The 21,558-nt window shown below is 45.1% G+C and overlaps 1 protein-coding gene and 1 long non-coding RNA gene across 9 annotated transcripts in view; one reads left to right on the forward strand and one right to left on the reverse strand.

The window, feature by feature from the left end:
* Nucleotides 1-21,076, forward strand: part of Osbpl10 (oxysterol binding protein like 10) — a 293,822-nt gene extending 272,746 nt beyond the window's left edge. For all 8 annotated transcript variants that reach the window (XM_087182162.1, XM_004857821.4, XM_087182164.1 and 5 more), the window contains 4 exons: nucleotides 9,173-9,359; nucleotides 13,106-13,288; nucleotides 17,688-17,841; nucleotides 19,779-21,076. In XM_087182162.1, the coding sequence (XP_087038288.1) occupies nucleotides 9,173-9,359; nucleotides 13,106-13,288; nucleotides 17,688-17,841; nucleotides 19,779-19,823 (569 nt within the window). In that variant the 3' untranslated portion in view covers nucleotides 19,824-21,076. The remainder of the gene's footprint in view (nucleotides 1-9,172; nucleotides 9,360-13,105; nucleotides 13,289-17,687; nucleotides 17,842-19,778) is intronic.
* Nucleotides 2,673-19,846, reverse strand: LOC147826401 (uncharacterized). Its single transcript, XR_015439527.1, has 2 exons — nucleotides 19,694-19,846; nucleotides 2,673-16,519 (listed from the first exon to the last, which is right to left on the reverse strand). It is a non-coding gene; the product is annotated as an uncharacterized LOC147826401 (long non-coding RNA).
* Nucleotides 21,077-21,558: the final 482 nt, after the last annotated feature.

Below are 21,558 nucleotides of genomic sequence, written 5' to 3' on the forward strand. Positions count from 1 at the left end.
TGATTTTGTGTGTGGAGTTTTTGGTTACTTTGTTTTAGAACTGGGGCATGAGTGGGGAAACAGGGATGGATTTTGGACCAGGTATGCTAGTTTCCCAGTGGGACCAAGGTGATGGGCTAGATAGGATGCAGCTGTTCGTCCAACCAGCTGCCCACCTGGATCTGTATGCTGTGCTTGCATAGGCACCATCTTGCATATACTTTTTTCATTCAGCTGTGTGTGAATATCAGAGTTGGCCCCAGATCTGTGAAAACACATTTTTATTCACCCTCACCAGTGTTCTGGATCAGAGACAATGAGGATAATAGTACTGTCTATTCAAAAGCTGCTCATAAAAATTCTCATGGCAAATCTTTTGACACTATGCTAGAAATTCTGAAGAAGAACACCGTATAATCACACCACTGGTAGATTGCATGTTCCTATTTTAGCAAATAGCTGTGAATGAAGTTTATTCATTTTTTGAAGAAACTAATAATAATCCTTGTTAAATTGAAGTGTCTGTGTTAGTGATTCAACTTTTTTTTCTAAGTCACAAATCCTTTTGAGATTCTAAAACCATGACTGTCTTCCTAGGAAAAATTAAAACCAAAAAACCCCAAAACTAACACAAAATTTGACTTTGAGCTTCAGAGTGTACATGGTTCCTTGGACCCATTCCCAAATCCCATGATATACCTCTCACTCACTGAGAGCACTTCTATTGAGCACCTACTTGTCTTAGGAGCTATAGATACTTGAGTAAATGAAATACACAAAAAACCTCTTTATCCTTAAGAAGCTTCTATTTTTATCTATTGATGAAATAAATCAGTCATGTGCTGTGTTGGAAGATGGTGAGTGCTATAGGCAAAAGTAAAGCAGGGCAGGGGCATGGAGAGAGGGCCAGGTGAGCTTTTTAGATGGGTTAGCTGGCCTAGAAGGCCTTGCCAAGGGAGTGACATTTGAACCGAGACCTAACGGGGGCAAAGAGAGGCCAGGCATATAACATTCAGGAGGAGATTGTAAGGAAGAAGGGACAAGACAGAGGCCCACAATCAGGATGGTCCCTGCATGCTGGCGGAAGACAGGAAGCCCATGTGGCTAGACCAGGGTGGAAGGGTGAGGTCAGAGAGGTGGATCATGTAGGGCCTGTGGGCAGTTGCTAGGGATGTTGATTCCTACACTGAGTGAGCTACAAAGCCACTGAAGGGGCGGGGCCATTGTCTGACATGGTTTAGCCTATTGGGCCACTGCTTGTTGAAAACAGATCATGAGGCAGGCAAAAGTGGAAGCAAGGAGACCAGTTGGGAGGTTATGAGAATAACCTAGGCAGGAGATGATAGTGCTTAGACCATGTGGTCTGGTGAAAGAAGTAAAACATGATAAAAGTCAGCTTTCTGTCTCTGTACAGAATACCTGTGAAAATCAACTTGAAAGGTGAAAGGATTATTTTGGCTCACTGTTTCAGAGGTTTCAGTCCATGGTTGCTTGGCTCTGTTGATTTGGGGCCTTTGGCGAGACAGAGCATCATGGTGAGGAGTGTGTGGTAGACCAAAGCTGCCCCCCTCAGGTTGTCCAACAAGCAGTGAGAGGGGGAGGAAGGGAGGAAGGAAGGAAGGAAAGGCAGGCAAGGGTCCCAACATCCCCAGTCACCTCACTTCCCTCCTCTGCGCCCGACCTCCTCAAGGTTCCATCACCTCGAAACAGCACCATAGCCCGGTGACTGGACCTTTAGTACAGGAACCTTTAGGGAACATTTAAGATCCAAACCGCAGCAGTCTAGATGTGTTCTGGAGCACAGAGCACCCAGAGGATCTGCCTCAGAATAGAGTGTGGGTCTGAGAGTAAGAGTTGTTGGCTGAGATGACCGTTTTCCTCTTTAAATGAAGCCCAGCAGCAGTGACATGCTCCCCTCACTCTTCTGTAAGATCAGCTTTGTGGCTTTTCCCACTCTGCACAAGCAGAGAGGGTGTCAGAAATGGTTTCTCTTCTTAAGGAGAAATTGTTACTACTGACAACAGATGGAACCTTGGAGCAGAAAGAGAATCTGCCCACCTAGAGCCACAGGGCTTCTGGCTGTGCCATGGAGAATCCCAGTGTTCCTCAGGGACCCTCAGGCCAGGAGGAGGGAAGGGCAGAAAGGTGAGGCTTCTGCTCCTGCAGCAGCTCCTCTGCCCCAGCACCAGCAGCCCCCTTTACCTGTTGTTCCCTGTAAGAGCTTCCAGCGAGGTGGGGTGCCGCACATCTACAGTCCCAACAGGTCTGGGAGGCTGAGGGAGGAGGATCACAAGTTCGCGCCTAGCTTCAACAATTTAGTGACTTAGTGAGATCTTGTCTATAACTTTTTGTTAAAAAACTTAGAAAGAGCTGGAGATATAGCTTAGTGTAATGGGTCTGGGTTCAATCCCTAGTGCAGGGGAAAATTTTCAGTTTCAAAGGGCCCAAATGTTTGAAAATGCATAGTATACCTCTGGTGAGCCCCGGCATCCCTTGTTTTACAGACAAGTAACTCGACGGAGGCAGCTTGCCCGGTGTCACACATAACACACACACAGGTGTCCGTTCTGCCTCACCACAAACCAGTGAGAGGGACACCTGGCAGGGGCTGGCAAGGGGAAGTTTCAGATTTACTCATTTCCCTTGGAAGATTCCATAATTTCCGTCTATGAAATGAACTGACAGTAAATCAATAGGAAAAAATCATATCAAATTTTATTGATGAACATAAGCTCAGGAGACATACACAAAGTTAGAAGCCGAAAGCAGGATTAGAAGATTAGAATTTACCTAGGGCTAAAGAAAGGCTCGGGCTTGGTGCTGAGCAGAAGTTGCAGGGTGGGGAGGAACATGCACAGGGAGCAGGGCTCGTCTTGTGACACACTTGAAGTGTCCTGGGTAGCAGCCTGTCCACACCTCTGGTTCTGGGTCAGGGATCCATTTCAGCTTTCTGAGTAAAAGGTCTCTTCCAGGCAGATGGGAGGATCAATCAGAAAAGCCTCCATCCGCATTGCTGGCTGTAAATTTCTTTTCTCAAAAGGCCCGCTTTTCAGTGCCATCCTTGTGCCTACAGCTCCTCTGAGTAGCCACCTCGCATTATGCTAGGGAACTATATTGAAGGGGTGTCCTGTTTTGATCTCCTGAACTGGGGTCTCCTTGTGTCAGCACCTCTCTGATCTGTAGAGTAGGTTCCAGGAGTCACCCAAGGTCACAAGCCCAGGAATATGTGGAGGGGTGACTAGCAGGTAGAGCTCAAGGAAAGAATGGCATCTGGCCCTGGGGGCTTCAGGGCCCTTCCGAAGGTGTAGCCAGGACAACCGAGTACTGCCCCTCTGAACCAGGAAAACAAAGTTGATTGAGGTGAGATAGATCTTACATTTCCATTCATAGCTGTTCTGAACTCAGCTTTCTCCCCCCAGCCTGAGTGACAGCGAGCTGTCCTACCCAGCACTATTTGAGTTAAAGCCACATGACAGGACCCAGGTAGTGCTGTAGTCTAGCCTGTGGACGCCAGAAGACTACTAAAGACCCCTTGAGGGAGGTTTATGTTTGCATTTATTTGCAATCATGAGTTTGTCATAAGAAACAGGAGCAACGTTAATCTTGGTTTTGGCTTATCTGGGCCTCTGTGTTTGTATAGGTTGCTGGAGGTCTGCTTCGCCCTATAAGGTTTGTACCAGCAAAATCTTTCCATTTATTTAAAAACAAAAATTGATATTCAGGAGACGCTTATCATTCTATTCAGTTTTTTTATTCTACATTTCCCACATCATAAATTCTTTGAAGATGAAAGAGGTTTGTTTGCTAGAGAAGGTTAGAGAAGACTAGTCACTCCTTCAGTTTATATTTACATCTCATTTGTATAGGTGATTCCTGGCTGTTTTATCTACAACAGTGCTGGCTCAGATAATTCTGGGTTTCTCCATTCACTTGCAGAGTGGCTGGCACTGTCCTGGGGGCAGCAGGAGAGGCTCTGGCACACAGGAATCCTTGCCCTCATGGGCTCACACCCCAGTGAAGGACAGACAGAAGACAGGATGCCTGCATGAAAGCCACTGGCACTGACAGACAAAGCCGGGAAAGGCAGCAGAGTGGATGGGTATAGGATGTCTCAGTTTCCAGTAGAGGGGACCTTAACAAGAACGGAGGATTTGAGTGAGGGAGTAAGCCAGGCAGGAGGCTTCAGAAGAGGTGCTGCAGACAAAAAGGGCAGCAAGTGCCAAGGCCCCCAGACCAGCACACGTGACTGGGCTGTTGTAGGGACTTGAGTGGGCTACAGTGGCTGCAGCACAGGGGCAGGTGGAGGAGACAGTGGGCAGGCAGGGCCCAGAAGGGATTTTGGCTTTTATTCTGCATGAGCTGTGGGAGCCCCCGGACTGTGGAAATAATTCTAGCAGCATTACTGTATCTGCGGTGTGGAGGGAGAGTAAGGTGGGAGTAGGGATGTGCAGGTAGGAGGAGAGAGGCAAGTTCACACAGTTTAAATCTGTGACTGGTCGGGATGAGTGCTTGGTAAATATAATATCTCTTGATAAGCCAAATGCATTTTCTGCTATGTGGAAAACATTTATTCACCTTTCTTTCTGGAGATTTCCCTGCACTCAGAAGAAGTGCTTGCTGCTACTAATCAAGACATGGGAAGGGCAGATTCTTAAACTGAAGTGTACGCCTAAAGTAGATATCGCCCAGTCTACGAGACTGGAAGCAGGAATTCTTGGCATTAGACAAATACCTGGAAATTTTGGTAGAGGTAAGGAGTTGCAGATCCATTTTCACTGATTTTAAGAAATTTTTCAGTCAGAGATCCTCAGTCCCTCCCCAGCTTCCCAAGTGCCCTCTTGTCTTACCAAGCAGCACCCCCTGCTCCTCTCCCACCACCAGCCGTGGCCTCTGGCGAAGAGGGGCTGTGCAGCGACTGTGCCCCATGCAGCTGGGGTTTATGCCAGCTCTGGCTCCCTGGCACCATTGCTCTTTTCCCCAGTACCTCTGCCATCCTGTCACCTCTCCTGTGTCCCTAGGCCTTCTACTTAAGCCACCACCCCCGTAAGGCTCCTCTCTCTGCCCTACAGAACTCATGGCCTCTGGACCTGTCCTTGAGCAAGCCGCCAGGGGCTTTTCAGCCCTGCTTTGCCCCTCCATCTCCTGAAGTCAGCTGAGAGGCCTGTGACTTCTCAGGGTCTTGGCCACTCCCCTCCCCCTTTGTTGCCCTGGGCTGTAATTCAAGCATCCCTGGATGTCCTCTCCTCAGCCCTCAGTGCAGCCACCCTGAGGTAGAATTGAATTTGCAGCTCCTGCTTTTCTTTAGCTGCTTGAAAATTCTACTCAGAACATCAGAAGCACAGAGTTCAGAGATGATTCTGGAGAGATGCTCTGGCCCTCCTCCTGGCCAGGCTGTGTGTTCCTGCGTTTGTCGCCTGGGCAGGCCTGGGACTTGGGTCCATTCCCTGAGGCCTTTTTTCACACAAAATACTTGTAAGCATCCGGAGCCCCCTTTTGGGCAGGATGTACATGTGGAATATTTTCCTTTCTATCACATCTTCCATGAATTTGATTAGGTTTGAAGTAATGTTTTCTCCAAGCTCTCATTTTAAAAATGATACCTTAGATTGGTCCTCTTGAAATTTTGAATGTAAATATATGGCCTTACCTCTGAAATTAGTGCCTTTAGGCTGTGGCATATGAGGCTACAATGAAGTACCGTTATAAAGTTCTTCATTATTCTGTGAATTCACTTAGATTGCAGCTCACAGTCTACCCAACCCCATCCGCTTCCCAGCTCTGACATGAAAAGCCCCTAATTAAGACTGGTATCAGAGTTTAGGGCAAAATCTCTAGGTCCAGAGGTCCCGGCAGACTAGGCTCAGCCACCTATCCCATAACATCAGTCAAGCCAGGAATGGTGGTACATGTCTGTAATCCCCCACAATCAGTAAGCTGAGGCAGGAGGATTGTGAGTTCAAGGACTGCCAGGGCTCCATATGGAGACTCTGTCTCACAAAACAAAACAAAATAAAAATAGCAGAAACATCAGTCAAGGAGATCAACAGTGCTGAAGGGTAGGAAAGGAGCTTGTCAGTATAGCCCTGCTGGAAAGCCCAGAAAGGTTCAAGATCTGTCTTCAAGGGACTGCCAGAAGCTTTGGGGCCATTATAGAAAAGGGGAATAGTCTAGTTTTGGTCTGGAGCCTCAGTTCTCATGGAGTAACTGTTTCTGCTTGGGGGGGGGCATCTCATCATGGGGTGGTCTGCTAGGCTCTGCTTTTCCTGGAATCTGAGGTGGCTGCAAGTTTAGGACAATGAAGACTTCTAGGCATTGCTCAAGGGGGTCTGGAACTGGCTGTTGTAAAAGCCGGCAATTGGATGTCCCTACAAATCCTGAAAATGAGTTACTCTTATCTTGTGTCCTCAGTTTTTGTTGTTCTTTTTTTTTTTTCCTTTGGTACCAGGGATCAAACTCGGGACTTGGTGCTTGCGCGGTAGGCACCAGAACCACTGAGCTAAATCCCCGGCCCTGTGTCCTCAGTTTTGAAGGGGCTGAGACAGGCTAGGTAGATTTAGGGCTAAGAGACCTTATATTATAAGACATTCCTAAAGTGATTAACATGCCTACTGCAGAGCTGAGCAGGGATCTGACCCAAAATTTTAAGGTAATAATGGAAACAGAAAATGAAGGCAGAGATGCAAGTTTTATCTTGCTTTCAGTTACCCAGTGGGCATCTGCAGGCTTAACCTCTAGGTCCCTGTTACAACAGCGTTCAGAGAACCCAGAAGCCTCTGTTCTTCAGTCAGGACAGCTGTACAAACCCCCAACTGACCTCATGGCCAAGGAGCTGAGCTGCCTTCAGCTGCTCTCACAAGTGGCTTCCCCCCAACAACTAGAATGGATTCCTGGTGAAGTCCATGCTGGTGGTAGGAGGGGATGTGTCTGCCTGGGACTTAGGACCACCCTGGGCCCTGCACACACATTGCAGTATCCGGCCGGAATATTTTGGTTGCTGTGACTGCAGTTAGATATAAAATTATTTTAAATTTATCAGTTTGAAAATCTTAATGCTTTGCCTGATGTTCACTGGTAAATCAGTTTGTGGAACGTCACGTGAAAATCTCCCAGCTTGAGACTAAACACAGTATGATTGATTATTTGGTGTTTTTCAGCTTCTCTCAGCCCTTAGGCCAAGTGAAGAAATAACTTTCATTTGCAATCCTATTTGTAAGTCTAATTTTAATATAGCCATTTATTCTTGTTAAGGAAAGATTTTTTTTTTAACATTAGTCTGAGAAAGTACTGAGAAGGCATAATCACAGGTAGTTTAATGTATGAACACATATTGAGAGATCTTTCCGAAAAGAGCCAAAGGAATGTGATTTTGCCAGTGCCCTCAAAATAGTTTAGCTCTGGGGCTCACTGACTTTGAGGTTGTGAGAGAAATTTCTCCATGGTTTGGAAGAAAATTTTCTACATTGGAGCAGGAAGAGGATGCTATTTTTATGTGCAAAGCATTACATTTTTAAAAATCTCACTCATTCCCCCCATGCATAGTCCACCACCAGACTTTGAGATTTGCTCTTTATTGCCAAACGGCAATGCCATTGTTAAGAATCTCCAGGGCTGGGGATTTAGCTCCGTGGTTCCCTGGTACCAAAAAGAATCTCCCAGAGAGGAAGAAATAATTAGGATATAAACCTTCAGGGTCCTGGCACTGTGCCAGGTGGAGGCTTGGGCTCTTTTAGAATTCATAGGCTCTTTTAGAATCACTTTCTCTATCTTTACCATGGCCCTTGAGGCCCACACACCATTATCCGTGTGTCACGCATGAGGAAACTGAGGCACAGAGAAGTTAAAATTGCTAGGCTGATGAGTGACAGGACGTGGAATGATCCACCATGGTGTCATTCATGTCTGACACATTCTTTCACGAAAAAACATCGTAAGGAATCTCTCAAGAGTATGAAGTTTCTGTTTGTAAACAAGGCCGGCAGACTTGACATGCAGAGTTCCTGGCTGTGTGCACTGCTGCTCTGAAGACTGACAAGGTGTGCGAATAGGTAAGAGACCGCAGGTATTACAGTTCAGGACAGAAAGGGTAACCACTGAATAGGAACACGGGTGAGATTGTGGTGCTGGTGAGACTTAGTGGCCAGCTAGAAGAATGTTACCACCAAGTCAAGTCCATTAACACTGAGGAGGTGTCCTGTATCTCCGCTCTAGGCCTTGAAGGCGGGCTGACTGCTGGCCACCTCTAGAGTCCCAGGGTCCTCCCCTGCTGCCCCAGCAGCAGCAAGGATGTGGCTGGCACCTGAAGGTCCGGGGGCCTTGAGAATAGAACAAACGTAGAGAAGGACATCCTGGGTGATTTCTTTTAACTGCCTCTGGTGGTTCTTGGCTGTTGACCTCATGTCTGTGTGTGACATTGGCTACAGTTTTCCTGCCTATTTCAGCTCATCTTTTGAAGCAACCCAGTTTGAGGGAGTGAGAGGCAAAGCAGGCTTTGACACAAAAGGCTACATCAGACTTGACTGTTCTCCTGCCAGGGTTCTGATTTGGAGGCCATAGGATGGAAACCTTCCTGTGTGGTTCTCCTCACAAACACAGCAGGCCTCCCTACACACATGGTGAGGACTGGGCTTCAAGGGTCATCTGGGTCTTTCTGAGGTATTGGAGGAGGTTCAAGTGCCTAAGAGCATGAGATGGCCTGGAGCTTCCCTTTCAGGACAGTGGGTCAGTTGATTTATGAGAGCTGCGGTCATTTGCCTTGGGGATTGGGAGGCGGCTTGTTTGTTCTGATGTCAGTCTATCTGGTATAAGATGTCTTGGTCATTGTGTGTTTGCATAACATGCATTCAGTTATATTCCCAGTGACAGAGTACTCTTTTCCTCTGTACCTTTCCAAGTGCAGAGTGTCCCTTCCTCGTGATAGACTGCCTTTCCAGGCCAACCTGCTCATTGGAGGCCTCATTGTTCTATCGTTGATTAGCATCCACCACTCTCCTGTGCTCCCTGAGGGTAGAATTCAGGCCTGGTTCATGTTGTTGTCTCAGTGTCCTGTGCTTTGCCAGGCTGAGCACTCGTGGAGCTAAGAGTGTGTTATTTATGGTGGGGCTGTTCCAGTTCTGGTCTGAGTCTCCTGGTCCCACATCACCCTTTTCCTTTGTGTATGTGTGTGTGTCTGACTTTCCCTCTTCTCTCCCTGGAGGTGTGCTGAAGCTCCTGGAGCATGGGGAGGAGTACGTCTTCACCCTGCCCAGTGCCTATGCCCGGTCCATCCTCACCATTCCATGGGTGGAGCTCGGAGGAAAAGTCAGCATCAACTGCGCCAAGACTGGGTACTCAGCAACGGTGACGTTCCACACAAAGCCCTTCTATGGAGGGAAAGTCCACAGGTAGGGGAGGCCAGGGTGGTGCTGGCTTTGTCTTATCACAATGCCCTGGGTTTCCTTTCTTCACCAGAAGCTCCAGTTCTGTGGTGGAATAGTTGGAAATGAAAATAAAGTTAACAGGACCCCTTCTCAACTCCCCTGGAACTGGGGATTGAATCCAGGGCTTTGTGTTGAGCTACATTTCCAGGCCTTTTCTCACTTTTCATTTAGAGACATGGTCTTGCTTAGTTGCCCAGGCTGGGCTTGAACTAGCAATCCTCCTGCCTTAGCTTCCCAGAATCCTAGGATTACAGGTGTGTACCACCACACCCATCAGCAGGCCTTTTTCAAAAGAAGCATTTCATTTCCCCACTTCCCAGGGCAGTTTTTGGAGCTCTCTTTGCTCTTAATTTATGGGGAACTCTCTGGTGATGCATTCATGGGACACACCCCAGAAAATAAAAGGTGCTTCTCTTTGTTACAGTAAACTCCCTTCTGTGGCCACAGCCTGTTTCTTTGCTCTGACATGATTTGCTTTGTGAGCCTGGACATTGCTAGTGATTCCCCAGTTAACTCTTGGATCCTGTATCTTGTGTCCATGAGATGGGACCATTTCTTTCCTTTTAGAAGCTTAAACTGCAGGAGAGGTCTGCCATTTGAGGAAACAAGTTGTTTTCAGGCTCTAGCTATAGAAAGCCTGCTTTGGAGCAGTCCCACTGCATAAACAAGCCTCCATCTTTGCCCCTTTTCTTGGACTGCATTGGTATTAACAGTTGGAAACCAGAGGGTTCTGTCAGTGGCTGCTGGAGCCAGCATACTCTGCGCACAAGAGCTGGTTGTGTGTAGCTCTTCCAGGCTTCAGGCTCAGTGATGATATGTTGGTTGTTGAAATGCACAGAAGTTATCCAAAGGATAGAGATGTGGTGTTTCCATCAGGAGGGGCAGCTGTTGACCTTGCACCAGTACATCACTGCTACCTTCCACCTCAGGTACTCTCCTCCCTGCTGCTCAGGAGCAAGGTTGTCAGGCTCAGGGAGAAAGCTTCCAAGCCTGGATCTGCAAACTAAATCCAGGCTGAGTAGGGCCACAGTATAAAGAGGAGCTTAGTTCCTATCCTGGTCTGCTTTGGAGCAGCTTCGGATTTCTGTTCTGTTGCCCAAACTACACAGAAAGCACCAGGTGGGGAGCAGCTGGGCACCTGCTTACACTTAGCCAGGAGTAGAGACCTGGGGGAGACCCTCAGACAGGGCCAGGGAGAGAGAGGTCAAAAACATCCACCAAGGCCCTTTTAAAGAGAGGTTGAAGGTCAGCCCTCAGCCACTGCTGTGGTGTGAGGTTGCAGTCTGGGCATTGCTTAACCATCAGTGAGGGCACACGTGGATGGCCAGGTGTGAGCTCTTTCGGGATTGTGAGCAGCCCCATTTGACTCACATTCAAAATTGCTCTTGTTTAAGGATGGAAAACCTCTCCCTTCAATCCTCTATGCTCTCTTTGTGGTTAAAATGTAGCACCATTAAATATTATGTTTTCTTCAATACATGTTTGCAGCCCATGTTCACATTCCTTGCGTGGAGTGGGTACATGCACATAACACATCGTAACTATCTTTTGTCCCCTTCCTCTCCTTTCCTTCCCTCTTCCCTCCCTCACTCCATCCCCTTCCCATTTGAAAAAGACCATTTTGCTTTTTGTTTATATTTTGGGTTTCTCATGTGAGAGAAACCATGTGATATTTAAGCTTATGTGTCTGGTTTATTTCACTTACCATTGTGGTCTCAAGGTGCATCCATTTTTCTACAAATGACTCATTTATCTTTGTGCCAGAATAGTTCTCCATTGTGTATAAATATTGCATTTTCTTTACCCATTTATCTGTTGATGAACATATAGGCTGCTTCCAAGATTTAGCTATTATGAATTGTGCTGCTATAAACATAGATATACATGTATCACTGTGGTATGATGTCTTTAACTCTTTCAGGAAGATACTTAGAAGGGGCATAGTTGGGTCAAGTGGAATTTCTAATTTTAGTCTTTTGAAAAATCTCCATAGTGATTTTTGCAGTGGTTGTACTAGTTTACATTCTACCAGCAGAGTGTAGAAAGGTTTATTTTTTCCCTGCAGCCTCACCAGCATTTGTTGTTAAGGAATTCTTGATGATGACCATTCTTCCTGGGGTAAGATGGAATCTAAGTGTTGTTTTAATTTGCATTTCTTTATGGCCAGCAATGTACAATGTTTTTTCATTTATTGGCCCTTTGTACTTCTTCCTGTCACTTACCCATTTTTTTTAGTTGGGTCTTTTATTTTGGGGAGGGTGTCTGATTTTTTTTTAAAAGTTCTTTATGTATTCTAGATATTAGTCCTCTGAAGAATAGCTGGAAAAATTTTTTTCCCATTCTGTAGGTTGTCTCTTCACTCTGTTGGTTGTTTCCTTTACTGTGAAGAAGCTTTTAAATTTGATATGATCCCGTTTGTTGATTCTTGGTACTGTTTCATGTACAGCCAGGCTTCTGTTCAGAAAGTCCTTGCCCACATCTATGACTTCAAGGGTCTTACCTATTTTATCTTCCAGCAGGTTAAGTGTTTCTAACAGGTGTTTGATCTATTTTGATTTTAGTTTACTTAGTACATGGTGAGTTTTCCCAGTGCCATTTATGAGAGAGGCTAGCTTTCCTCCAGGGTATATGTTTGTCCTCTTTGTCAAAGATCAAATAGTTGAATGTGGCTGAGGTTGTTTCCACATCCTCTATTATGTTCCTTTGATCCTCATGTCTGTTTTTATGCCAGTACTGTGCTACTGAAGCTTTGTGATACAATTTCAAGTCTGGGATTGTGATGCCTCTCACTTTGTACTTGTTACCCAGGTTTGCTTTTGTTATTCTTGGTCTCTTCTGGTTCCACATAAATTTTAGAATTGTTTTCTCTAGTTCTGTGAAGAATGCTGTTGGTATTTGGATTGGAATTGCATTAAATGTATATATCAATTTTGGAAGTATGGTCATTTTGAGTATATTGGTTCTGCCTACCTAGGAACAAGGAATAGCTTTCCATTTTCTGATGTCCTCTTCAATTTCCTTTTTCAGAATACTGTAGTTTTCATTGTAGAGGTCCTTCACTTTCTTGGTTAGGTTAATTTCTAAGTATTTAATTTTTCTTGTTGCTTTTGTGAATGATCTTTTTTTCCTAATTTCATTCTCAGTGTTTCATTATTAGTGTAGAGGAACACTATTGATTTTTGTGTGTTGATTTTGTATCCTGCTACATTGCTGAATTTGGCTATTCTAGAAGTCTTTTGGTGGGTTTTTCAGGGTCTTCTATATAGGGAATCATGTCCCCTGCAAATAATAATTTGACTTCTTCCTTTCCTGTACATCTCCTTTTATTTCTTTTTCTTGCCTGATTGCTCTTGCTAATGTTTTAAGTACTATGTTGAACAGGACTGGTGATAGTTGGGGAAAAGAGAAGAGTATTTTTCATTTTTCCCGAATTGCTTGATTTCCATCACAGTGATAACATCTTACATAATCATTTGTGAACATTTTGAAAAATAAACATTGCTACATTACTATTAACTAATCTACAGACTTTATTTAGATTTCACCAATTTTCCCACTTTTTCTGCCTAAGGATATTAGATCATGTTTTAAAAGTTAGTCTTCAGGCTAAACTGCAAAAACAATCCCTCCATCCCAACCCCCCTAAAAAATTCTCTAAATATGAGTGCCCTTCTGAAGGCTTTTTTCTTTTGACGCATTCATTAATTCAGGGTCACAGCCGAAGTAAAGCACAATCCGACCAACACTATTGTCTGTAAAGCCCATGGGGAGTGGAACGGTATCTTGGAGTTCACCTATAGCAACGGAGAAACTAAAGTCATCGACACAACCACACTGCCCGTGTACCCGAAGAAGATCAGGCCTCTGGAGAAGCAAGGGCCCATGGAGTCCAGGTAGGAATTGGACTGTGTGCCTCCTCAGCTTTGCCCCTCAGCACTGGACTGAGGCTAGAGCAGGACCTTTGAAAGTGCAGCTACTGGACACGAGTGGGAATCACTTTCAAGCTTCTTTCACCATTTGAACCCCTACCTCCACCCCCAATCTCCCTTAGCAGTAGAGCCATTTAGCTGTCACTTGGGTTGTTCTGCAGTTTGGGGCAGACGGTGAAGATAGTCCATTGCAGACTTTTAATGGTCAAGCTAAAAAGTTGGTCAGCTCAGCTGATGAGTTGTTGATTGTAGAATTAACTGTGGAAAGTTGCTAGTAATCGAAGAACTCAGCTGTGAAGCAATGAAATATGTTTTTATTTCCTTACAAGATTAGGGTTATTTAAAACATAAACAAAAACAGCTCAGTGCTGGCAAAGGGTGTAGTACAATTGACTCTGTATCCCCTGTCCTCCCAGGAGGGGGTGGATGTAATTCACCTGCATGGGTCAGTAGCTTTAAATTTCTGAGTTCTTATATTTTACTTCTCGGAATCTATTCTCAGGGAAAATTCTTAAATTCATAGAAAATTTTAAACACAGTTTTTTTTCTTACAAAATAAAAAATCTAAACAACAAAGGAATGAGAAAGAAAACACCTAACTGCCCAGCATTTGGAATAGGTACCCTGTGAAATGAATTATTACACAACTACTCGATGTAACATTTTTTTTAAAGTGATGTTTATGCAGGTACACAAGCAGAATCTTCTTGGAATATACCATTTTGATTTTTCAGTCTATGCCATCATCCCATGGCTGATTTTGTAAATACAGTTTTTTGGGGGAGAGAGCCATCATCGTTGACAGCTGTTCGTGGTTTATGGGTGTCTTCCTGCTACAAGGATGAAGTAGTTGTAACTAAGACCATATGTCCTGCAAAACCTAAAATGTTTAAAATCTGGCCCTTTGCAAAGAAGGTTCGCCAACCCCTGCTGCAATCTAAAAGTTATGCTGCTCTTTACAATGTTATGTAGGATTCAAATAAGTCTATGAAAGGGTTTGCTATTACTAGAAGAGTTTACAACCAAATGGAAGAAGTGCTTATTAAGAGGAAACAAAACAGGCGCACAACAGCTCATATGAATAATACATTATCACTGAGTTTATTAAAAACAGAGCTTCAGCATCCCTGGAAGCTTAGCTTTGTTGTAGGATTAGTATGCTCTTTCTTGTCATTTATTCAAGGACAGTGAGTGTAACTTCTGTGTCCAAATGGAGGCCACAAACTTCCGACTGTCTTTTTTTTAATCCCAGTGTATTGGGTGGTGGTAGCAGGAAAAGCAAAAGGTGCCAATAAGGAAAGAAACCCATCCCTGGCAATACTGCCTCTGATAAGCTTTCCCAGATCCAGGAACCCCGTGGTTCCCATTGTGCCGTGGCTTGTTTCCTGGCTGGCCATTGAGAACAAAACTCTGAGGACTGCCACTGTTCTTGCAAGGATATTACAGTAGCTTAGCTGCTGCCTCAGCCCATGGGAACTCAGAATTCAGTCCAGAGCAGGGATGGGGTCAGGTTCCAGACCAAGAGAGGAGGGGTGTTGCCTCTTTTGTCTGTGTGTACTTTGTAGAACAGTGGAGCCGAACTGTAGAGAGATGGAGCCAAGCCACCCTGCTTGCTGTGAAGGACACACCCTTAAGGGAGAGGGGCTGGTCCCAGGGCTCCTTTGCTGCTCAGAACGCTTGCACCCACTGTCTGCTCTGGGTACCCTGGACCTTAACCATAGGGCCAAAGGAGGGACCATCAACTTGGCTGAGTGGACTGGTGCTTAGACCAGTTCTCTTGGTCATCACGGTGCTGCCAGCCCTGGTGAGGCTTCCAGTCTCCAGGTAGTTCCCCGGGAGGGGAACCACTCCTGTTAGGGATGGACTGAAGATGTTTCACTACACACTTGTATGTGTCTGTTCTTGATCCCTAGAATGTGGTCTGAGCAGAGGTCCTGCCTTGGCCAGGGCCCTCAGGGCTGCAGAGGTAAAAGGCAGAGCAGGCAGCCATGCCCTGCCTCTGCCACCTTCCTACCCTTCACCATGTTGGCGCTCTGCTTATCGAGGACTCCCTTGGGCTCCTTTTGTTTTTCCTCCTCATCTTCTCTCTTCCTTCCCTCCCTGAAGCCTTCTTACTGTTCTGCCTTTTAGCTCAGTGTTTAGAGCTATCCCCAGGTCAGTCCTTCCGCACTCCCCATCCTCCTCACACTCAGGTGACTTAGTTGGGTCCTTGTGTTTGTCTGGGTAGAGTCCTTTGTCTGTAGGGCAGGTCTTGCTCTACTGTCCTTGGGGGTCTCTGCACTCTAAACTTGGGACACCATTCTGTCATGGGACTTTATGAAAGTCCTCCCCCGACAGAATGCCTACCTTGGCTGCCCTTGTGGCCCCCTGTCCCTCAGCATGAGGGGTATGAGAAGGACTGGGTTTGAACCAAAACCCATCCCCTTTTTGATTCCTTTCCTTACCTCACTTCACTATTTTGGGTAGTCTGTCCATCTGTCCTTCCTTCCCCCCTTCTTCCTCCTCCCTTCCCCTCCCTTTCTCCCCAGCCCACCCCTTCCCTCCTCCCATAGGGTTAGTCCTCATGCATGCCAGGTCAGCTACATTCCCAGTCCAATTCCTTTGCATTATTGTATATATTTATGGGGTACAGTGTGATCATTCAGTTCATATATATATATATATATATATACACACACACACATACACACACACACACACACATACACAACATGTAATGATCAAATTAGGGTAATTAGCCTTTCCAGAAATCTTCTTAAACAACTATAATTTCTTTGTGTTTGGAACCTTTGGAGTTTTCTAGGCCTTTATAAAATATATAATAAATTGCAAATCATATCACTCTACTGTGCCATAGAATGTTAGGACATATTCATCCTATTAAACGATATTTTGGTACCCATTATCCAACTCCCTCTGCCCCCGACCACTTCCCAGCCTCTGATGACCACTATTCTACTCTCTCCTTCTATGAATTCAACATTTTACACTTCCACATATGAAAGAGAACACGCATTACTTATCTTTCTGTGTCTGGCTCATTTGGCATAACATAATGTCCTCCAGGTCCATTCATATTGTTGCAGATGACAGGATTTCATTCTTCTGTGCCTGAAGAGTATTGCATTGTGGATGTGTGCTTCATTTTCTTTATCCATTCATCTGTGGATAGAGTCTTTCCTCCTACATCAGGTACTAGGACGTAAACAGAAATAGCAAGATCTGTGAGGTCAGTCACACCTGGTTTTATATACCAGTTCCACAGTATTGTGCTCCTTTGGTCTCTCCCTGATGGGAGATGAGCTGGGGCTGGTGGGAAGGTAAGTTCACAGCCAGAGCTTGGCCCTCAGCATCAACTCTCCTCCAGCTCTCTGCTTGCTGTCCCTGCTTTGCTGGAGACCCACTGCCCTTCCTTGGCCCCAAGGGGCCGCAGCACTCCAGCCTCACCACTATGCTAAGCCCTCACTGTTGAAAGGGACCAGAGCATCCCACGGAGGAGGTGGAGCTAATGAGCCTTTCCTTGACCTGGGTGCAGAGCATCATTTCCTGCCAACCAGGCAGGGAACCTGCTCCATTGAAAATTCTGATAGTTCCTTTGGTGTGAAATCATGGCCTCTGGTGTACTCAAGTGAAGAAGCAGATGGCTGATAGTGTCCTGCTTTACCATTGTTTTTCCTCACCCCCTAGAACAGGGTGTTCCTCTGAGTCCAGGTGGTTCCCTGGGAAGTCCAGAGGAGAAAAACTGCCAAGCTACATGGTAGTTGCAAGCCAGTCTTGACTGCCTCTTTGCTGAGGGAACAAGACAGAGAAGTAGCTCTTTGTGTACACGTTGAGGGGAGAAATGACAAGTCCTGCACCATAGCCCCCCCACACCCAGGCATGCACCAGAGTCAGTCTTTTTCTTTAGTTCCAGGTTCCTTTGTGGGAAAGTGGGTGTTGTTCATATTTACCAGCTCCATCACTTAAGCTTATAAGGATGTTAACTCTCTCTGTAAAATGGGGATGGTAATATATCATCTCTATCACTGGCTTGTGAGGATTAAATGAACTTTTGTAGGTGAAATGCTTAGAAAAGTGTATGGTAAACACCATGTAAATTCCTGCTGTCACTGCTGGTGGTGGTAGTAGTAGTATATCACCTTATATCGTTAGGGGAGATTTGATCTTCAGGAGCTCAGAGCCCTGAGAAATGTATGCTTCTTGGGACATATAGAAAGTATGGGCAGGTGCCCTGGGTCCAAATGCTCTTGAGGCTTTGAGTTACCCCAGAGAAAGCTTGTCTGGATGCCCCTTACTTGCTCTGGCCACTCCGTCACCCTCCAGCCACTGGCCCTGCCTGATCATTTCTACTCTGCATTCTCAGGAATCTCTGGCAGGAGGTGACCCGATACTTGTGCCTAGGGGACATCGATGCAGCCACTGAGCAGAAGCGACAGCTGGAAGAGAAGCAGCGGATAGAGGAACGGAAGCGGGAGAGCCTCCACACACCGTGGCAACCGAAATATTTTATCCAGGAGGTAATCTCCATACCTGTTATTGGGCTCTTGCCCTCAAAAGGAGTTTGTACCAAGTGAGGGGCAGACAGGTTTTAACCAAGCAGTTTGGATAAATGGGGACAGGCAGGACAAGGAAGGTCCTGGGATGGATTGGGGACAGCTTGGGTCTGGCTCCAGCTTTGGACAGAATTCATGACAACTTTTCTGCCATATTTGTGATAATGTCTTGAGGCCTAAAACTACCTCGAGGGCAGAGCTGAGCAACTGACACTTCCCCTCTGTACCCTGCCACCAGAAAGTCCCATTAGCCTGTCAAGGAGGGACAGGAATGGGACTGTAGACCTGGATACTGTTCCATTTAGGAATGCCACAATCCCTATTTACCATCCATACAAATTAGTTGAGAAGCACTTCATGCTTGCCTCTGCACCTGGGTGGGCTGAGACCCTCATGCTGGAGAATTATTTCCCAGGGCTTTGTCTCTTCTGGGCCACATAGGCTGGACATCTGAAGGCAGACCAGTGTGGGTCCCTTGCCTGAAATGCAACTGTCACCTAGTAAAGTGATATTGGAAGGCAGAAATGATATCCATATGAGCTTCTCCACTGGCTAAGTGGGCCAGGCACTGTGTACCCAGTGAAGACTCTCATGCCCTTGAAATTGCTGGTGGAGTAACTGGGAAGCATATTGGGGACAGGCACAAAAATGTAGGCCCACAGTTTTTAAGGTAGGCCCTCAGGAACTCCATAATGCAGAGAAGCAGGCCAGTGAGGAATGAAGCAGACTCTCTAGTCTTTAATACCAGGAGCCAAGCAAAATGTACCCATGGGACTTTGTTTAGCTCAGGTGCTGCTAATCTCTGCTTTCTGCTACAAGGAGGGATCTTTCTGCCTAGATCAGTGAAGGTGAACCTTTTAGAACTTTCAATGGTAACAAACAGCCAGCTGCAGCACACATGCATAGGTTTGCCACCACTGATATAAGTCTGTGGGCGAGTTGGGCAACAAGGTACTTTGTAGGTGGACTTATGATTAGGAGCAGGAAGCTGATGATGTTCTCCCAAGTAAGGACCCTTTGAGGCTGGACTCTGGTTCCAACAGGAAGGCCACTTGGGGAGACTCTGTCTTTAAGTAAGGGTCACTATGTAGGAACCCTATGAGAGACCCTTGTTCAAGTGAGGTAAACCCTTGAAGGATCCTTTTGTGAGATGGTTCCTATCTCTTGGGAATAGCTAGTGTGCTTCACTTTTGAGGGAAGTTGTGCATTAAAGGATAACAAAAAACAATTCTTTACCTTAGGTTTAATAAAAGCCAGTAGTTCATTTAACAGAAGGCTTGGGGTCATGTAAAGACTTAAAATTATCCCAACACTACACTGGTTACTACTTAATATATCCCTTGCTGGTTTTAGCACCAGGTTGTATATACCATTTTGATTCTTGGCTTTTTTTTACTTGATGATTGATGGGTGGTGGTCTTTTGTGTGCTGATCTTTTTGTGACTACTGCCTGCTAAAGAGTCTTAGGTGGGTGTTCCCTCCAGGTTGGTGAGCTGTTAAGTTCCTGATTTGGGCACATACAACACATGTGCTCCCTCATCTTTCCTTTCTCCTGTCCAGTCAGTCACTCTTTCTCTTGTCCAACTGTCTCAGTGCTTTTTTGCCAAGAAGCCTTGATGTAAATCAACAAAACTCCCTTTTGTTTTGGCCATTTCATGGGATTTCTTCCTGAAATGCTAAGATAGATCATATGGGCTCTGAAAACAGCCAGGCAGAGGAAGGGTAATGAAACTACTGGCTTGGCTTTGGTAGAGCACAGTGGGAACAAGGCAGATGCACACAGATCAGTGGAAGTCCTGAGTGTCCACTGTATTACCTTGGTACATCAGAGGCTGGGGGACCTGTCCTGACTTCTTGTTCTCCCTGCTGGTGTTTCCTGTAATGCCTTTTTCCTTTTTCAGGGTGATGGCTGGGTATACTTCAACCCCCTCTGGAAGGCACACTGATGGCGTGATGGTGCGGAGCTTTCCCAAAGAGCCCTGTTTTTGTAGGAATTAAAGTGGTACAGTATCAAGATTCTGTTGGAATTTAGCGAGAATTCCTGTTAGCATCTAAGAAATGGTTTCAGAGAAATTACATACTGTGAAAAATGGACCCCAAACTCTGCTAGAGGATTGAATTTATTCAAGAGCCATTTGGGGCACGTGTGATATTGTGTATGTTCACATGTGCACTATGTACACATCTGTTGAGTACTACTATACATGTAAATACTGCATTCACCAAGGTTTAAGGGGATAATCATGAGCTCCTTTTTATCAATGAGGTTTGAAGTTTTCTATTTTTCACTTTGCCAAAAAATGTTTTGCACTTAAAAGATGTTTTCACTTAGTCTAGTCCTGTCAAGATAAGGATTGAATTGGCATGGCTCAGTTGACTTCCCTGTAGCAGAAAGTGGCTCACTGCTGGTAGAAGTGTGGCTGGCAATAATTTCATAATTATTTTGATTTTCACCTCCCTCTCCATTTTGGTGTTTTGTTTGTCTACACCTAAGAAAGGTAAACTCGTCTCCTGTTGAATGACAAGGATGGGTAGGAAGCTGATGGAGATTAGTGCCAGAGCCTTCCAGGATGGAACTCCCCTAGGAGAACCTAGAGTCAAGCTCCGCTGGGACTTTTCTTCCACCTTTCTGATGATTTCTCATGCACAAAGCACCAGTCACACATTTTTCAAAAGCTGCTTCCTTTACAGCAGAAAACAAAATCATATAGTGATTTCACTACTTTTATGATAAGAAAAAGGGCTTTAGAAATTAAATACACGCATGCATATAAAACATGCACAACCAGCACCTCAGTCTTGTATTTAGTTTGGGGAAAGGAAATTTCCTGTGGATTTTTGTTCTTAAGTGCACCTCTGTGGTTTGACCCAAACTCTGCAAGAAAGCCACTGTGATTGAAACATAACATCATTCCTGCATAAGTGCTCTATGGTTTCAGTTGAATTTCAGCCCTCAGCCTTCACAAATGAGGTCAAAGACATGACCAAAACAAATAATAAGGAAAAAATTATTTGGTTTTTGCTGAATGCTTAATTTATTTTTTATTATGCCACTCCAATGGTATTTATAAAATCCAGTAGCATGAATGCTTCTCTGTAGTAATACTAATTTTGTGCCTTCTGTCTGCTTTCTTAAGACCAGTTGTTCACACTTTGTAGATATTAGACAAATATATTTCGATTAAATACTATACCTATCTGTGTGTCTGTGTTTTATTCAAAAGTTCTGATATATTGGCTATAGGTGAGCTTAAATTTTTTTAGATATTATTGATGTGAATATTCTATGTATATCCAAATGTGATCTAAGCACATTTAAAAATCTGCCAGATATTATTTCTGGGTAGTTTTTGATAAGTTCATAACACTTATTTAGTGAGTATTTCATGAGCAGAGTTTACTACCAGAAGTTATAATGTAAGCCTGTTCAGGACCATAGTCTTACAACATCTGAGTTTAGTCAGGCCTGGTGGCACACACCTATAATCCCAGTACTCTGAGAGGCTGAGGCAGGAGAATCAAAAGTCTGAGCCCAGTCTGGGCAACTTAAGTGACTTAGTAAGACCCTGTTTTAAAACATAAGGGTTGAGGATGAAGATTAATGGGTGCAAAGGCCCTGGGTTCTATCCCCAGTATAACAGAAAAAACATTTGTGTGAATAAAGTGTTTGGAATCATTTTA

Source organism: Heterocephalus glaber, unplaced genomic scaffold (assembly GCF_053883595.1).
Source record: "Heterocephalus glaber isolate CG9 unplaced genomic scaffold, H.glaber_assembly_v1.0 deba00001472, whole genome shotgun sequence".
NCBI classification, from domain to species: Eukaryota; Metazoa; Chordata; class Mammalia; order Rodentia; family Bathyergidae; genus Heterocephalus; species Heterocephalus glaber.